Source organism: Phragmites australis, chromosome 6 (assembly GCF_958298935.1).
Source record: "Phragmites australis chromosome 6, lpPhrAust1.1, whole genome shotgun sequence".
NCBI lineage: Eukaryota > Viridiplantae > Streptophyta > Magnoliopsida > Poales > Poaceae > Phragmites > Phragmites australis.
Genome location: NC_084926.1, coordinates 3321458 through 3340210, shown reverse-complemented (window position 1 = coordinate 3340210; position 18753 = coordinate 3321458). Strand labels below are relative to the sequence as shown.

General features: G+C 43.2%; 2 protein-coding genes across 4 annotated transcripts; both read right to left on the bottom strand.

Annotated features, from left to right (window-relative positions):
• On the bottom strand, positions 1-6567 carry LOC133921121 (E3 ubiquitin-protein ligase COP1-like). Of its 3 annotated transcripts, XM_062365875.1 has the most exons (14): positions 5840-6564; positions 5077-5154; positions 4307-4462; positions 4054-4136; positions 3777-3939; positions 3461-3615; positions 3298-3363; positions 2571-2649; positions 2332-2487; positions 2142-2240; positions 1479-1583; positions 1203-1382; positions 584-694; positions 1-439 (listed from the first exon to the last, which is right to left on the bottom strand). In XM_062365875.1, exons 1-14 carry the CDS (start codon positions 6191-6193, stop codon positions 269-271), a joined length of 1956 nt encoding a protein of 651 aa, XP_062221859.1. In that variant the 5' UTR covers positions 6194-6564; the 3' UTR covers positions 1-268. The 3 variants fall into 3 exon arrangements, with proteins under 3 accessions (XP_062221859.1, XP_062221858.1, XP_062221860.1); XM_062365874.1 differs by having other exon boundaries at positions 3777-4136; positions 5840-6563; XM_062365876.1 differs by lacking the exons at positions 1-439; positions 584-694; positions 1203-1382 and having other exon boundaries at positions 1557-1626; positions 3777-4136; positions 5840-6567.
• A 979-nt stretch (positions 6568-7546) lies between these two features.
• LOC133921120 (uncharacterized) lies at positions 7547-16989 on the bottom strand. Its single transcript, XM_062365873.1, has 6 exons — positions 16660-16989; positions 16475-16568; positions 11173-11230; positions 11037-11080; positions 10786-10932; positions 7547-8542 (listed from the first exon to the last, which is right to left on the bottom strand). Exons 1-6 carry the CDS (start codon positions 16926-16928, stop codon positions 7898-7900), a joined length of 1257 nt encoding a protein of 418 aa, XP_062221857.1. The 5' UTR covers positions 16929-16989; the 3' UTR covers positions 7547-7897.
• Between the last annotated feature and the right edge of the window lie 1764 nt (positions 16990-18753).

The window sequence follows — 18753 nt, the reverse complement described above, 5'->3', positions numbered from 1 at the left end:
TGTAGAAACAAGCTGAAGTTTTATTTAAGGTGTATTTCTCATGTTACACCTGCACGGCTGCTTTCATACCTATACAACATAAACATGATTATGCACATTCTGAGACCTAAAATTCCTACGTTAGCTGATTATCTTCAAAACTTCACGCCCTAAAATGGAGATCAATAATGTCTCCATTCCCACATTGGGAATATAATGGCACCAAAGAAACATTTGGACAGTAAGATATACAAGCTGGTTGTAAATCTCATGACCACCCTTGATAACATCAAGGAGCAAGTACAAGAACTTTAATGGTTCCCTGACTGTTAGCAGCTAACATGGTAGGGCTATCACTCTTCCAGCAGACAGCGCTAATGAAATAAGAACCAGGATCATCATCGGTATCATCCAGGACAGAGGATAAAAATCTATGGTTTGCTGCAGGTTTCGAGATAGCCTGCAAATTGGTGTGGAGTTGCTTGAAGTTAGATTGAGAAGGATTAACAGGAGCATATCTGAATATCTGATTGATTAAGATGCATCACACAACATATGATGTATGTGACATGGGAACAAGAGCAGGCCAGAAGCTTGCAATTACCTTGTGATAAGCAAAAACCTGATTTGTTTCACTTCCACAAGCAATATACTCATTATTCACAGAAAGCCCAACGAAGTTCTTCTCATTCTTGTGCCCTCTGAATGTCCGGACCTGAAATAACCATTGGCATTTTGACAAAAAGGCCATCAAATTTTATTTTCGTTACTGTACTCTTTGAAGCTTGGCATGAACAAATGAACCAAGCCAGACTGTTAGACGAGCCAAGAAAAAGATTAGGGTGAAAACAAATTATGATCCAATGTCACTTGACATATCGGTGAATTTAAAATTAGGGTAGTAATGGATTCACTGCCAATTGCACAATAAAAGAGAAAGAGAACTCAATTCGTGGAGTACTGAAGTTCACATTTGATTTATAGTTGCTAACTTGCTACCTTTAGAATTGTTTACAATATTTATAAGAACAAGTTCTATGCACGATGTGAGCACTACTTATTCTAAAGAAAACATAGGAACATAAAAGAACCAAAAGCATTTTTATCGGCATAGTTTGTAGTATTTATAAAACAACATAGCTCCACACTTTCCTATGCTAAAAGAGCTCAAGAGGTAAGAATGTCATTATGGCAAATGAAAAATGATCTCAATGAGGACATACCGGGCAATTATCCTTGACATCCCATAACCGTAATGTGCTATCCGTTGATGCAGATGCAAGCTCATTGTTAGATAAGAATTTCACATATGATACTGTTTTCTTGTGCCCACCAAAAATATGGACAGGTGCACTTGGATTACGTAAATCAAAATAATGAATATTGTGATCAGCAGACCCGACCTGAAATATTGTAGCATCTGGTAAGTAAACACATTACTTTTTGACTGGAAAAGTAAACAAATTAACTGATATGAGCCAAGAAATGAAGCAACATACTGCAACATAGCGGCTTGATCCAGGATTATATTTAACTGAGCAAATATTTGCTTTCATATCAATATTGATCACACTAGCTTCTTGTTTTGTGCACCACACTTTGACCTGGCATACGCGGCAGTAGCTTCCATTAGCTATTACAGAAGTACTGTAAAAACATCAATAAAAATGCGCAAGACAATATTAAGGGTTCCACCTATGCATTAGTGAGACTGTGAATCACACATTCACACTAACTGAAAAAGTGAAGGGGAGATGGGGGGGGGGGGGGGGCAGAAAGCAAATATTTAATCAAGAAAGAAATAATAGGAACATTAAATTCGAGCTGTTACTGACACATTAGACAAAGTACCTCATATAAAAAAAATACATACATCAAACACTATGGTTGCGTACATGTAATTTAAATTCATTTAAGACAGCTGAATCCACTATCATTTTCACTAGCAGTTGTCAGACAAAAATGAAGGCAACAGAACAAGGATGCAAAACTGAGGTAGAAGAATGAAAAGTGAAAAGGGATGAAGACCAGGAATTGTCCTAGGATGACCCACTCACCCAGGTTGCATTGTCTATAAGTAGTATTTATGGTATTTGAGAACTACCACCAAGCTTTACTTACTTCTGGAAAGAGCAAATATAATAGAACTAATTTTCAAATACCTTGCAATCATCACTCCCAGATACTAGCATTGAAGGCTCTGTACGAGAAAAATCAACACTCCATGCTCTTTTCTCATGCTCTTCATATTCCATCACACTCTAGCATGACACAACACACAGACAGCATAGATTTCAGCTTGAAGTATAATACAGCTGTTGCAACATGAACAGTAGAATACACGAAGGATACCTGGCGGGTCTGGACGTCCCAAACAGTTACTATACCCTCATAATCACTGCTCGCTATAACATTTTTCGAGTACTTGTTCCAGCTGAGGCAGCTGAGTTTAGATCTAGTAGCCATTTCAACAACCGGGCAATGCATATCTGACGGCTTGTTAACAACCTAAGAAATGAAGTAAATCAACCTCCAGTAATTTCAATTACAAAGAATTATGCCAAGCAAGTGCCCTGACAAAGCAAACTTACACTAGAAAATTCGAAGACTTTGATGCGCTTCGAGACTCCAGCAGTAGCAAATAGCTCATCATCACGATCAAATTCGATACTGCATTTTAAGGAATATCAAATTTTTGTTCCAAATGTTCGTGAAAAAATTAAAGGTACCAGGTGATTGGGAATCATATAGGTAAAATACATGTTGAACTGGAAACAAATGAGCTGGATTATGCATCCTCAAACCAGAGACATACAAAAGGAGCTATGTTGGTGTCCCCAGCTATATACTGTGCTATTAGTATCAAATCCTCAGCACATACTATTGACAGCCAACACTCTTAAAGCTAGATCAATATGAGCAGTACAGACCTTCCCCTTATCCGACCTACACTCATCTCTCCCTCTCTCCTAGTGTGCTCTGCTATGATGATACCCTATTTGCAGATCTATTATAAAAGGATGTTTGACTTAAAGGCAGCTTCCATGTTTGCTTTGAAGGGACAGAGTTTCCCACATGAACCAGAGGAAAGAGAAAAAGATTTGCACTGCGTATTTTGGTAGGCCCAGATAATAACGGTCCCTACTAAAAATACAAAATGAAGAAAAAGATATAAAAACTCTGTGGTGAATACAACCCAATTTTATCTATCCATGCAGTTGCATTCAATCTGCCATTATTACATGTGAAAGCACAGAAAAGAAACTGTGCTCAGATAGAACTACAAAGTGGAAGGTGCGTATTTTCCAAACTACTCACCTTGATACAATATTAGCGGAATGAAACAGGTCTCCATGTCTTAGTTCAGCAATCTCATGCAAACGACTGAAGTAAACATGGCAGCAAAAAATTAAGACATGATTAACTCAATGGTTATTGTAAACACTACTACATGCTGGGCCACAGGAGTAGATAACCATACCTATAGCGAGTGAATGTTGTTAGCACAGACTGGAAATCATCAAGACCTGCATGATAACCTTCTCTGTTAATTGTAATTGTGTCTCTTTCTTCTTGCCTGTGTGACTGTGCTCCAGTCCTCCGTCTTTGCAGATAGTATTCTTGAAGTTCGTTAAACTGAAATGTTACTCATAGCATTAGATAACAATAAATGACATAAGTTTAGTGCCTTTTCATCTAGCAATAATATAGGTAAATGATTATGTGCCTACTCTATGTTGTCAAGCTACCTTCGCCACATATAAACATGTGTCGTAATTTGAAAATGAGAAACGGACCTGTGCTTGAACTCGCCTCTTCCGAGCAATGACATTACCCGATTGTATATGGGAACTAGGAGGGTCTGAACAAATGAGAGCATCTGTCCTTTGAAATCCTTGATGGCTAACATGAGCTTTCAAATCAAGCTTCTTATTCTGTAAACTTCCTGGACATGACGCACTAAGTGGTGCCCGTGAGTTGGGGAGAAAGAGACTGTTAGCTTTGTCCATAGGAGAGGGCCACATCTTTGGTGCAGCCGGATTATCCAAAAGCATGCGCAGCTTCATGGAGTACCTTTCTTTTGTCCGATATAATTCTAACCTATGTCTCTCCACAGCGCTTATATCTTCTTTGATGTACTGTAGGTCAGTTTGAATCTGCGTGAAAAGAAGCCAGCATGGTCGCCAAGAATAAGAAAAAAAGAGTGATAGAAATGCAACCAGCAAAACTTTGTCACAATATCAAGATTGGGAAACTTTGGATAACATAAAAAAAACTCTTAGCATGGCACGAAGGAATCAGAATGATGCACATATATAGGACAAACCTCATTCAGCTCTTCCAAGTTTTGCTTTCTAAGGCAGTGCAAGAAGACTAGCAATATTTGCATATTTGTCTCTGACTCTTGTTGTTCCATTTGCCGCTTCCTCTCAGCAATTAAAGTCATAAGGCTATCTAGCTCTTTAACCCCCATATTGTTTCCCTATAAAGAAAAGGATGAATTAGACTCAAGTGCAAATAATTGATAGATCATTGGTAGCTTGTTAAGGGGATTAGAAATTTACAATAGTTATGCCAGGGAAATATATATAGTGTCAAACAATAAATGGACAGGAAGTAAATACAGATAATAAGGGTGACTGTGATAATAATAAAAAAGTAGCACAACGTTCCCGTGAAGGAAATTTAAGAGTAATCTGATTGGCAGAGAAACAACAAGGTATTTTGGTTCCTAGTTTAGCATATGAACTGAGAACCATGTTAGGGCAAAAGATAGACAACATGCAGTCCTAAGGAGAACAGAACAGTGTATTCATAGAAATGAGTTGTCTAAAAACTTCAACTTGATGCATACTCCCTACAGCCACAGAAAAGTGTTACCATGGGAAACTTGCAGTCAGACAAGTTGCATTTTGACTCACATCTTTATGAATATTTAGACTGGTGATTAAAGTTGTATGTTTAGAGACAATGGCAGCATCTACTCAGGTATTGATTTAGTTACTTAGATTCAAAAACGATTTAACAGTAGGTGCAAGAGGAAAGTTTGCTTTTCAAAGAAAGCAGATGTAGCTTGTTTATAATGGAATCACTGACCTGTTCCAATGCATATCGAAATTGATCAATTGGTGATGCTGTTTTTGCAAGTTGGCGGGCCGATATTTTCTTCAGAACCTATGTAGACATAGATGCAACATAAGATAACTTAGCAAGTCATCTGCAATGCCAGTTCCAAGTAACCAATAAACAAGACCAGGGATAACCTATTTACTTCCAGCAAGGGCCAGAGTAAATGTGCACATAACAGATTCGTAATTACACAATACTCAAGTCAATACTATAACATAGCTTCATAAACATGTAGCAACGGACACCTTCGCAATTACTACCCAACAAACATGGAAAACTGGAAGTCGCGGAAGTAATTCTGAATAAAGCAACCATTCACAACATGCTGCAAAGTATCATGGAGTTAACTGGTTAACAAGAACAGTGCCTAATATCTGCAGAAGTTACCACAGACTTCTAATGCTGCCATGTAAAAAGGGGTGGACCGAGAAGCCCTATGAGGTACACCACATTCTATACATATCAGCTCTGCTCGCCTCATAACCTAAACCACGTCAAAATCGGAGCAATGTTACAGCGCTAGTGATGTACCATCGAATGACATTTCAATTAAAAACCCTAAAATCACGGAATTACACGCAGTACCCTACTGCTTTCGCCACACTCGGCCTCACCACGCAATATAATCGATCGCGAGTATATCATCGCGGCACGGCCGATTTGTAGCACATGAAATCGACAACCCGAGGCCTCTGGAGAGTGGCTGAGCCAAGTTGAGTAGCGAACCAACCTTGTCGAGGAGGAAATTAGGGTAGAGCTGGCCCTTGGTGAGGTAGTGTCCGCAGCAGGGGCAGTCGCTCTTGTGGCTGAGGTGCGTGACGATGCACATGTAGCAGAAGCTGTGGCCGCAGCCGGTGAGGAAGGCGTCCTTGATGACTGCCATGCAGATCGGACAGAGGAGGTCCCTGTCCGCGGGCCCCTCCCCGTCCGCCGCCGGCGACACCGCAGCGCGGGTCCCCGCCTCCTCCGCCAGCGCCAGCGCTGCCGTGGCAGCGGCGGCGGCCGTGGAGGCGTCAGCGGACGGCGCGGCTTCCGGCTTGGGCACGGACGGCACGAGCGCGCCGGCCACCGAGGAGTCGCCCATGGCGGAGGTGGTGGAGGCGGCGGCGGAGGTGGCGTCTGGGTGCGAATAATCGCATACGGGGGTGGGGTGGGGTGGGGTGGGGTGGGGGTGGTGGGATGTGTGATGCGAGTGCGTGGGAGGGAGGAGGTAGCGCGAGGGAATTGGGTTCTGTGGGTGTGAGACTGTGGGTCGGAGGAGACCACGTCGGGGAAGGTCGTATGGGTCGGAGGAGACCACGTCGGGGAAGGCGACTGGGCGAAAACGAAGCTGCAAGAGCGCGAGGGACTGGATCGGCTGCTGCCGCGCGACGGAGCCGGCTAGTCGGTGCCGTGCCTCCGGTGAACGTCAGACGCACGCGCACCAACCGACGACGCGAAGGAAACGGAAATCACGCGCGCGACGAACTGTTGGGAAATCGCTGTTCCACGGTGCTCCAAATGGACGCGCGTACGCCGCTGCAGATGCGGCAGGCACCATCAAGCCGGGCATATTCCCTTCGTTTGATTTCTTTTCTGATTTTTCTTTTTGTTTTCATATCCTTTACTCTATTTCATTTTCAACGGTTTCAATTTGAAGGGATTTATGATGAAAAATAAGATAATTTTATGATAGAGTAAATATGAGAAATAGTCTCTTCGTGAATGGAAATCAGGAAGTCATTAGAGTATTGAAGTGAACTAGAATGAGAAAATAGAACTTATGAAGAGAAGCTGTGGGTGGCTAATCGGACTTGGAGACCCAATTTTGCTGGATCACCCAATTGGGCACCAAACTGATGCAGCTGTGCAACTAACAGTGAACGATGAGCAGCTAATGGATGGACGGATGAATTCGTCGTGAATAAACCACGAGGTGATGTAGATAAATAGACAATCTGCTGGGTCCTCTGTGATGGATTTAGAGACTATTTGTTTTAGTTCAGATTGTGAGAATCCCATACAGTTCTTTAAGGCTTATTCTCATAAAATTGTGAGATTTTATAGTATAATTTACCTTATAAATTGTAAGAATCAATTTTTATATTGCGACCACCTACTTTGTTTTTAAATTTTAGAGCTAGAATCTATAATCAAAATAAAAATAATAATAAACAAGGCCCTAAATGATATTTGATCGTGATATACTGATGTTAATCATGACTTACACCGACGTTTATCAATGAACACTGACCAGCCAAGAGGACAGGAGGACAAACGACCACGACCTAGATTTATCAAGCATTGAAGATTTGAAAACGATTTATCGAGCATTGGAACTTGAAAATGATCTGAAAATGTCAGTTCGAATAGCACCAGCTTCCAATCTGGATCTCGGTTTTCATTCCGTGGGCTCAACTGATCAAGGCATTGTGCAACAAACATCGATCCATTCATTCAAGCCAGAAAATTAGTGACTTACCATCACATCAACAATTAAGCTTCATGATATTTTTTAGTTACTAGCCCAAGCTTAAACTCTCAGATTCAGACTACAAAATCTCGTTTGAGAGTCTCAGAAACCAGAACAAAACATTCTTACTCAACAAAACATCCTCCAGGCACTCTGACTTAACATAGACGCTGGAACGAATCGACCACCATGAACAGAACATTCAACACCATCTAGATGCAGTAATGTGCAGGTTTAGCTGATGCAATTCAGTAGAGGATACAGTTTGCAGGTAATCATCGCCTATGCATTTCAACGCCATGAGAAGAGTTGCCCAGATACTGCTCAGATCAGCCATCACTCGACCAGCTCCATGAGCGCCCTGGTCACCTCCTTGGTCAGGTCGTAGCGGCGTAGCTCCAGCTTCATCTGCACCAGCCTCTGCTTCTTGATCTTCACATCCAGCGCGCGCGCCTTGTCATCGTCGATCGTGGCCAACTCCCTCTTGAACAGACCCGGGTGCGTCGCCTCCAGCGCCTTCACCTCCTCCGCGAGGTACGGGTACAGCTGGCACATCTCGGTGTACTCCCTCGGTGCTCTGCCGTTGGCCTTGGCCGTGGCCGTCGCCGCCGCGGCGCCCCATACGTTCTTGGAGAGGTCGAAGAGCCAGCGGTCGTGATCCTTGTTCGGTAGCTCACCCTTCTTAACGCCTGTGTCGTACCGGCGCTTCAGGTTCTTGACCTTATGCTGGAGCTCCGTGCGGCTGCAGCTTCTGTTGTCGAGGCTATCGGCGAGGGCGGCGACGAGCGCGTCGATCGGCGGGAGCGCGCCGTGCTCCCGGCGGTGAGCGGCGAGGGCCTCGAGGATGCGGGCCTCGTCATCCGTCGACCAGGTGCGCTGGAAGGGCGCGGCCGGCTTCTTGTCCTCGCTCGACGACGACGGCTTCGCGACCTTCCCCTCCGCCGCTTGCTTTGGAGCGGGCTTCGGCTGCGGCGCCTCGTCGTCCGTCTCTTCCTCCTCCTCCTCTTCGGTCTCGGATTCCTCGCGATTTGGTGGCGGCGGAGGCGGGTTCTTGGGAACGGCGGGAGGGGTCGCGTGGCTGGCCTTGTCGTCCTCTTCCTCCTCCCCCTCCTCGTCATCTTCGTCCTCGTCGTCGGTCTCGGATTCCTGGCCCTTCTGCGGCGGCGGAGCCTTGGGAGCGGCCGGAGGGGGCGAGTGGGCGATCTCCTCCTCCTCCTCTTCTGACTCGTCGGAGCCGGCGGTCTCGGAGGAGGAGGCGGCCGTAGATGGCTGCGGTGGCGGCGGCGGGGCGGAGCGCTTGGGGGCCATCGCCGGCGCCTAGGGTTTATTTAGGTTTAGGACAAGCGGTGGATGGCGGCGCCGGACTCGGGGGTATCCCGTCGGCGTGGTACCTCATTCGTCTATAGGGCCCGGGTTGGGCTGCCGGGTCCATCAGATTGGGAAATGAAGCGCGAATCTGCCGTCCATTCTGTAGGTGTACGCCGATAGGATCTGCGACCCAGCCTGACCCTTCGAACCGTCGGACACGGCTAGCCGTTCGATTCTAAACTGGAGGACATATCTACCATTACTTCTGAGACGCGGGTAAGATCGGCGTCAGAACGTTTGAGTTTTCACCTTTTGACATCCGGCTAACATTCAGACCGGCCCATCATTTTAGACATTTTTCTGGCTTTTTTTAGAGTTTAAGGGCCGGCCCAGTCTCACTTGCATATCAATGCATTCTTCTGGGTTTATTGCAATTTCCTGATGAATCAATCAGCGCTGTTCTCCTTTTCCCAAAAAAAAAAAAAAACAGCGATGTTCTCGTTTGAGTAATGCAGGTCGACCGCTGCTTCAGTTTTCATTCTAGACAACATCATTGCAGAACCAGTTGAACATGAAGCAACTACAGCACTCGCACAACAAAACAAAGGCAATTGCCTATCTCACGGGCACCCTCGGAGATAATCATCGGTGGAGAAAATCTCTAGGTTGATAGATTAGAGGTAAAAAAATTTAATATAAAATTATGTATTTTTATACGTGAATTTTATACCTCGAGTAACTATAAGATTAACTAAAAAAATTCAGCTCAAACACAAAAATAAAAATCGCAACCGAGATCGAGAACTTGAAAAAAAACAATAGAACCAATAGAGAAAAACTAGAAGAAAAATTCAAACATATGAAAAACATAAACTTCATTACTCAAAGATATCAGTTTTATTTTAAACAAATTACAAATATCTTTTTCTCAAAACTCATACCTATTTCATAAACTAAACACTCATCATTCCTCTCATCTAAAACACTAACACTAGATTCTCAAATGAGTAGAAGGGACTCAAGTAGCCAATTCAAATCCAGTCATAGTTTTACCTATCTATTTATAGGTTAAAAAACTTGACCTTTAAGTTTACTAATTTGTTACCAAAATACTCATCTTTTGTAGTGCACTCATATTTACCACCGATGATATTTTGCTCTATTTTTTATTTCGTCCATTAAACTGCCGTGATACATTCACGACTTAGCTTCATCTCAACGCAAATTTCACGATAGTATCACATACTCCTTCAATCTTCCTGTAGTTCTGAGATCTAACTGTGAAACCTTCTGACGCTTCTCAAAGCATGACTCGCTACTTATTTACACCTTAAGCAAACGTTCTGATGACAACACGTCCATCTGGCGATCCTAACCATCAGTAAGTCTCTCCCGCTCCTAATCTCTCTGGCCATATTGTCACTTGCACCAGCATCCATTCCACTTGACTTTATCAGTATGTCGCCTTCATCCTACGTTTCATACTTTGCTTGATTTCCACGTGTACAACTAGGATTACCCTTGACTCCGTTCGCCCTGTTTGATTATCCGGCACCAAACACTTGCTTAGTCCCGATCACCCACCGTCATCAAATTACATCCATCACTTACATACCATAAGACAAACAAACACATTTCTCCAACTTCATCTCCAGTTAGTTCATAATCAAAATGTCCAAACCAAACAAAAACAATCCAAAACTTAACAAACCAAATCGATAACCTTATCCACCACTTATCACATATAAACCGAGACACATTTTAGTTTGATTTTTCAATTATTCTCTGTTGAGTTGCTTCAGAAACAACAGGAAAAAAATAGCTCGCTAGATGCAGCATGGTGGCAGGATCGGGACCGACTAAGAGAAACCACTCGCTTTGGTCAATGCTCAATACTGCGAGGCCGTCAGGTGCATCAAGCTTGATGCGTCAAACAGCTCCATGAACCTCTGATCGGTGCCCCTCGCCTTCGCCGCCGCGAAATGCAGGTACTCGTCGAAGACTGAAGACAAGCACCACTTCTGCAGCTTCCTCAGGCACCCCACGACGCAGCCAGTCCGGTGCTGAAAGAAACATGTAACGTCAGGGGACTGCAAAACTGGGAGCAAAATGTTGGACCAACCGAGGAATGCAGGAGCTGCAGAACGCAGGGTTGATCGAGCCTTACCTTGCCTCTCTTGCAGTAGATGAGCACCGGCTGGTTTCTTACGTCTGGATCGATTGAAACAGGAGACGAGTTAGAGATGTCAATGGTGAAAATTGCAATTCTGTAGCATAGAGTAAAAGTCTGTGAATGAAGGTACCGAGAATAACTTTGAGCGCCCCCTGGATCGTTTCTTCAGGGATGTAGACAAACGGTTCCTGTAGCAGCAGGGTTTTCGGCATTGTCAGACCACTCATCAATTGTGGAGTATAAGGATTAGTATGTTTCATACATTAACTTTGGGCAATCCTAAGCGAAATACAGGGCGTGTTTGGTTTGATGCTCAGCCCAGTCAAACTAATTTAGTTAAAGGTCAAGTTAGGGGATCCGATTCCTCTGACTTCACCCAGTGAAGTAAGAGGAGAACAGTGTTTTGTGAGAGGATGAATAGCATCTCTGACGTCAAATATTGTAGCAACAGAACTATAACAAATCTGTCAGTTGCCATCAAATCTAATCCGTTCATCTCAAATCAATATTTCACAGCTTGTTGAAGTCAACTGACTTCACCGGAGGGTGAAGTCACTCCGGTGAAGTCAGACAATCGCATTCCCAAGTTAGGGTAGTACTGAATTTTGACCATCAAAATTATGTTCGGTTCGAGGCTAAACTAAAATTTGGGCTGTCCAAATTTTTCAGGCACTTGTTTTATTGGTCTGAGTTGTGTCTAAAAACACAATACAAAAATTTTGACCAACCAATTTTTTTTTGAAGTATGATTAAATTTTGATCTCAAATTAAACGGAGGCCAAATTATCAGAGCATGGCTAAATTTTGGCTTGGCTCACGCCGAGAACCAAACAAGCCCATAAACTTTTTCCAAAGAGACAAGGGAACTAAACCGCTAAAATTCGGCAACTCTGCAATAAGGAGTGCACCTTGCATGAGGGTGGTCAGGATTCAACTGAAGAATTCAAATGCAAGATATCGTCATACAACTGAAGAACAATACATTATCAGTAGGGTGGTCAACGACTTAAAGAGGGCTGGTTCATAGTGACTCTCTGAAACTGTCTAATGGTGACAGAATTATCAGCGGGAAGCTACCTTGGTTCAATGGTTTCGCACGACATGCCTAGTTCCAATGTTAAAATATGCAACTTTACAAGTAATAAGTTTTGACTCACGCTCCGTATAAGGTCAACCACTCGGTGTGTAACCACTGAATGATGTTCTTCCATTGATGCCAAAGTCGGTCAGCAGATAAGAGTTGTTAATTGCCCACTGAAACCATTCTCAGTGGACGCTTAAGTTGCCAGCGCTGTCCAAGCTTGACCATTCCTCTAGCAGGTCGTAGCTTCATGAACAAGAACCGTTAGTGCAATGTGTTCTGATTGGGTCATCGTTGCATCGAATACTTAGCATTCTACACGAGGGCTGAAACTCTGGAAATGGTGACACACTGACATATTCTAGGGCAACTGTGCCTAAATAAACTCATAAAATACAGCCTTTGAGACACATATCAGTTAAACTGCCGTCTCAATCTGATAGGTCGTAACAAGAAAAAGGTTGTCAGGCTCATAGAACTTTGACATGTTGATTTAGAGATGAAGTTTTATTCATAATTTATATGCCTCAGCAGGCTCTGCTACAGCTAGGCATACAGCTGCATGTTGTGATGGCCCTATATATGCAGGGATTAATGTAAAAATATGGGAAGAACATGTAGAAAGTGATACCACACATGTTTCAATACTGCACACAGAATGCAGAGTTACAAGAAGAGAAACCCTGGTCTATCGGCTTGCTTAATGGAATCCCTGTCACCAACAAAATTTACTATACAAAAACTACACCACCCGACAGGTAGAAGTGTGGCTATATGTTACAGGCACCCTTTGCATAGAGAATCTTTTCAGCTTTTGTGCTTAGTTTTACGTCACCACTGAGCACTTAAGCTTCACCAACTAAATCAGTGTAATTCATGACCAGAAACGCCCGTAATGTAAAGAAGAATCACTTAAACCTGAAACCAGTTTGAAACAGCCAACTGTTTCGCTTAGCCATCTCCTTATGAAGCGAAGTCCTTAAAAGACAGCCCCCTTCAAGAATAAAAATCCACAAAAAGAATAGCTTTACTGTTGCTTATGGCAATAGCAAAAGAAGCTTTTCGCAGCATGGGATCCCATAAGCCACAAACTGAAAGGGACAAATGCCGTGAAGGCTTGAACCGTGAACTTTGAAAGAGGACTCTTTTCGTATACTGGTCGGTTCCCATTTAACCCAGGGTGAATTAAGTTAAGCAGGGGACGTCCTATCAGCCCTGATGCTTTTTTCTTTAATGAAGAAAATATAATTTCCAGTCTCTATATATCTCAGCCCGTCAAGGCGTAAAGAATATATATAACCATTCTTATAAGAAAAAATTAAATATATACTATTATAAATATCCTGGCTTTAAGATATGCCATTATAAATTACGAATCAACGTGGCATTGCAAAGTTCACATTCTTAGATATATGCAATTATGAATAATTTTGGACCAAATTACCCCCGGCTTCTTTTTTCTCATCCCTTCCCTCACTATCTTTTCTCCGTCGCCTCCCCCCCCCCCCGCGTATGCTCCATCTAGGCTGGATCCAGACCGGTTGAGCTCCTTCAGACTGTTGCCAAGCTCTTCGAGCACCAGATCTAGTCTGTTGCCATCACTGTCGTTGAGCTTCATGAAGCATCGTTGCGCTGTTCCACTACTGGATCCAGTCAGCCGAGCTCCTCTAGGTAGTCACCATAACCGTCGTTGAGCTCCACCAGGTTTCACTGAGCTCTTCTAGCACCAGATACAAGCTTACCCAGACCACCGTCGAGAAGGTTCTTCTCCTACTCCGGGGAAGCTCCACCATGACCAACTCCGGTGACTTCTTTGTGGCCAACACGATGGTGCCGCAACTTCCTCCCTTTCCTTTACTTCCTGGTTGTAGCAGCATAGATCTGGCGCAACTGCAGCGGTGGTGTTTGAAGCTCGACTGGTGGTTGGTGTCGAGGACATCAGTGGGTGGGCAGCATCAGCCATGGGAGATGGCAACCATCACTTCATCAGACAGGAGTTGGAGATGAGATGGCTAGAGAAGAAAGAAGGAATAGTTTGGTCCATTTTTTTAATGGCATGGTTACAATTATCACCAAGTGAGAAACTAAGTTGAAATGTATTTTGGTTCATATGTGATGAGTAATTGATAATGATATTGATTTAGTTTGATGATATTACTTGAGCATGGTTATGTACTGCAATTATGATCATAACTAATTAAAGTCGCAGAGAAAATGAAGTTGACGTGTTTGTGACCGAGACCAGAAAATAAACTCGATGAATGATTCGACATTCACATGCAATACACGCCAAAGCATTTCAACGAAGAAACAAAAATTGAAATACACACCAGATGGTCTGGCATTGGGCATCAGTGAACGCTATAGCTTTTCTTGCAGAGATGCTGCAAACTGGTTCTGGCAGATTTGTATACGTCAGATGGTTCGACGATGGGCATGAATGTGCATCGAACCTTTTGTTGTAGAGAAGATGCAAATGGTGGGCCGGTGAAGATATATACGCCGTGTATACACCGGATGGTCTGTTAATGAAATGAACAGCATGCCGGAACATTTCTTGTAGAGAGGATTGCAAGATGGCCGATATGATGAATTGCATACGCCGGATGGTTCGGCGCTTGGGAGGAGTATAGGCCGGAACATCCGTCATTCACGTTTCTTGATTGATGTCTTTTCAATAGAGATTTTTATTTCTACTATTTTGAAATGGAGTTGGAGATATGTGTTTGTTTATCTCGTGTTGTGCAGGTGATGGGTGCAACTTGGAGCCTGATGGTGGGATGATTGGGGCCAAGCAGGGTGCTTGGTGCCAGACGATCATGGAGGTCGGGAGGAGTCAAAGATGATCCTAGCTGTACAAGTGGAGGTCAAGCAACGCATGAGATGAATGATGAAGATGGTGTGCTGATAAAGTCAATCAAAAGAGATGCTAGTACAAGTAATAAGATGACCCAAGTGATCAGGAGCGGAAGAGACTTACCAGCGATCAAGATCACAAAACGGATTACACGCGTCGACATCGGAAGACTTGCTTAAAGTGTAAGCATGTAATTGTGAGTCATGTTTGGAGAAACGTGCAAAACGATTTCCCGGTTTGACTGCAAAAACCGAGGGAGGATGGATTGCACATGGTATTATCGCAAAGCTTGCATTAAGGTGAAGCTAAGTCATGAAGTTGTCATAGTCATTCGATGTATGAAGAAATTTCAGATAAAACTACCCTCAGTGGTAGGTGTCAGTGCATTGTAAGTGAAGGGTAGTTTAGGGACAAGATTGTTTAATGGTTAAGCTAACTGCTAGGCGTATAAATAGAGGGGTATAACTGTGTGATAAGTGAGTGACAACCATTAGAGCCTTTAAGAGTTTTTGGAGAGTTTTGAGAGTCTTCCTCTTATGTTGTGTGGAGAGGGGAGATGAGTGGTTAGTTGAGGAAAACACTTTGTAATATGTTAAAAGAGGGCGTTCCTCTGAGCTTAATAAAGAAAATGTTTTTGCATATATTTGAGTTCATCTACTTCTAGTCTCTTGCTTTTGACTCTCGTGTTTTCGTGCAAGTTTTATTGGTTTTTTTTTTTATTTTCATTTTCCTCGAGAGCGGCTCATTTTGGGTCGTGTTAGATATATTCTTCTTGTTGCTAGAGGGTTGATCATTTCATATCAATTGATTTTAAACTATCATAAACCTCTAGATTCATCAATTTGAAGAATCCCTTTTTACAGAGACTAGTTTCTTGTGTTTTCAAGTGTTTCTTTAAATTGATTGTTTTCTCATCCATCAAATAGGAGCATTTGTTTTGAAAGTCTTACAATATGTTCTTATCTCTTTTGCTTTCATATGTAGTTTTGAGGTAAGAAACCATCAATTTCAAAAGAAACATGTTAAAACGACTATTTAACTCTCTCTAGTCGTGTATTTTAAAATATTAAATTTTAAAATTGGAATATTTATAGTGACATGTGTCTAAACTTTTCTTATAAATATGAGCCCATATATCGTATCTAGAACTTGAACCCGATTTAGCAGGTTTCACCCAAAAAGCCTAACCAACTGAGTGCTTGCCCAAGCAAGTGGACGACCAATGCGACACGACACGAACGCGCTGAAAAGGCTAGTGCCCACGGCATGCAGACTGTCCCACTGAAATCAACCTTTTTATCCACCGCAACGCTACCGCGATACTACTACTGGTATTGTGTTCATGCAGAGATTAATAGATTATATACTGCCACATGCAGAGCGCACCAAATCGACAATAACTGAAAATAAACTCGATGCAAATATCAAGTTGCTATCCGCGGGAGAGGTGCAGAAATCAAGGATTCCGCGCATGATCGAGATGTTTGTTGGTACCTTGCGCCTTTCGATTCCAAACTGGTGAAGCTTGATCCCGTTCTGCTCCAGGAACCGCGCGTTCTCCTCCGGGTACGGCTCCGGGCACAGGTACCTGATCAGCCAGGCAACGTTATTACAGGTCGCGTCCATGAGGCACGAATCTGCCAGAGTTTAAGCTGTGGTCGAGGGTGCCAAGAGCTTACAGGATGGAGCGCAGGTTGAGGGAGAGCAAAAAGCGGAAGTTGCCGGCGTCCGGGAGCCCCGAGCGGAAGATGCCGTCGTCGACCATGGCGAAGTTGAGCGGCGGCACCAGGGCCTCCGCCACCTCCCCGTCGTCGTCGGCCGCCGGCAGAGGGTGCCCACCGAGGGGCTTTGGCTGCTTCCAGAGCTCAATGCTGACGACGATGCCCCTGGTTTTCTCGTTCTGCTCCGCTTCTTGGCTCCTCTGCTTCGCCGGAATCTCCAGCTTCATGGCGCACGTTGAATGGAGACGAACGGCAGTACGTTGCTGCGTTTATTGAGCAGGAGAGTGGGCAGTGGGCGCGTGTGTGTAGATGGGATATAGGCGTTGGTTATTTATAGGCAGGAGGCAATAATTCGATGCAGAATTGCAGGGAGGCAAATGCTGTGAGAAGCTGAGGCAATAACACTATTTATATTGTTGTTTCGATAAAATGTCATATTTTCTTACTGACACATGTGACTATCAATAACATACGAGCTAGTGCGATAAATTTTTAAAACATAGCTAAATTAATGATAGACAAGCATTTTAGGTATCAGGGTACGTGACTGTGCGCGCGCGTGTTGGACCATGATTGATGGCGCGAGGGAAAAACAACCTGAGTGAAAGCGATGCATGCACGAATCCGTTTCTTGCAGTGTCGTAGCACTTGGTAACTGGTGGGTCATCGTGTGTTCATAATTGGCGGGTTCGGGGAATCACCGGAAATGCCTTGCCATAGCTAAATCTGTTTGCCGCATTTTATCAGTACCACCGTTTGTAGTGTAGTTCGGTATCGACAGGAAAGCAACCCCGCTGGCGTGCAGGGTATGGGCTTGGAAAAATCTTTGTGCAAATTAGTAAATACCTATAAATATGTAAATAATAAATATCGTTCGTCTGGTCTACCTCTTAAGGCTACGATGGATCATATCATTTTACTAGTGAAGAAATTATTTCGTGATATTTATAGCTACACAGTATTTTTATGAAAATCAACTGCTACATTGGTGAAATTAACCATAATTTTCGTAGGAGGATCAGACGAACGATATTTTCTATTTGTACCAAAGATTTTTCCCATGGCCTCGCAGCCAGTACTGGTAGCTGTTGACTTACAATAGTGCAAGACTAAGTGATGAGATACCAAGTGAAAATATGATTTTATTTATATGTAATGAGTGATTGATAAGTGTGTTAATTTAGTTTGATAATTTTTAAAATTGCAAATGCATGTATATGCACCGTAATTATGATCATGATCAACTAAAGTTGCAAAGAAAATTGAGTTGACGTGTTTGTCTCTGAGTCCAGAAAAATTGTATACGTCGGATTGTCCGATACTCTGAAATTTATACACAGTGGATGGTCCAACGTTCAGACGGAGTACAAGCTGCAGTATTTTAAGCTGAAGCAAAACTTGAAGTACATACCAGATGGTCCAGCTTTGGGCATCAGTGAATGTCAGAACTTTTTTTGCAGAAAGGTTGAAATTTGGCTCTTGTAAACTTATTTGCGTCGAATGGTTCGGCGATGAAGCAATATGAGCGCTGAACTAATTTTTCTAGAGAAGATTCAGAAAGTGCTTGAGACTTTTGTACATGTGGGATGGTTCGGTATGTACACCGGAAGATCGTCAAACTATTTGTTCTAGAGAGGATTCTGGATGAAGAGGTTTGCTAAGTTGCACATGTCGGATGGTCTGGCGCTCAAGAGGAGTGTGCACTGGATTATCCAGCTTCACGATTTTTCTGAGATATGCTTTGAACTGAGGATTTAGATTTGGACTAACTACATGTGGAGTTATATGTTGTTGGAGATACATGTTTACTTGTCTCATGATATGTAAGTGATGGATACAACTTGACGGTTGACGATAGGATGATCGGGGCCAAGCGAGGTGCTTGATGTCGGACAATCGAGTAGGTCAGGCGAAGTTAAGGGTGATCATAGTTGTGCATATGGAGATCAAGCAAAATATAAGAAGATGGATAAAGACAGCGTGTTGACAAAGTTAAGCGAAGGGGATGCTGGTGAAAGTGGCAAAGCGGCCCAAAGGATTGGGAGCTGGAGA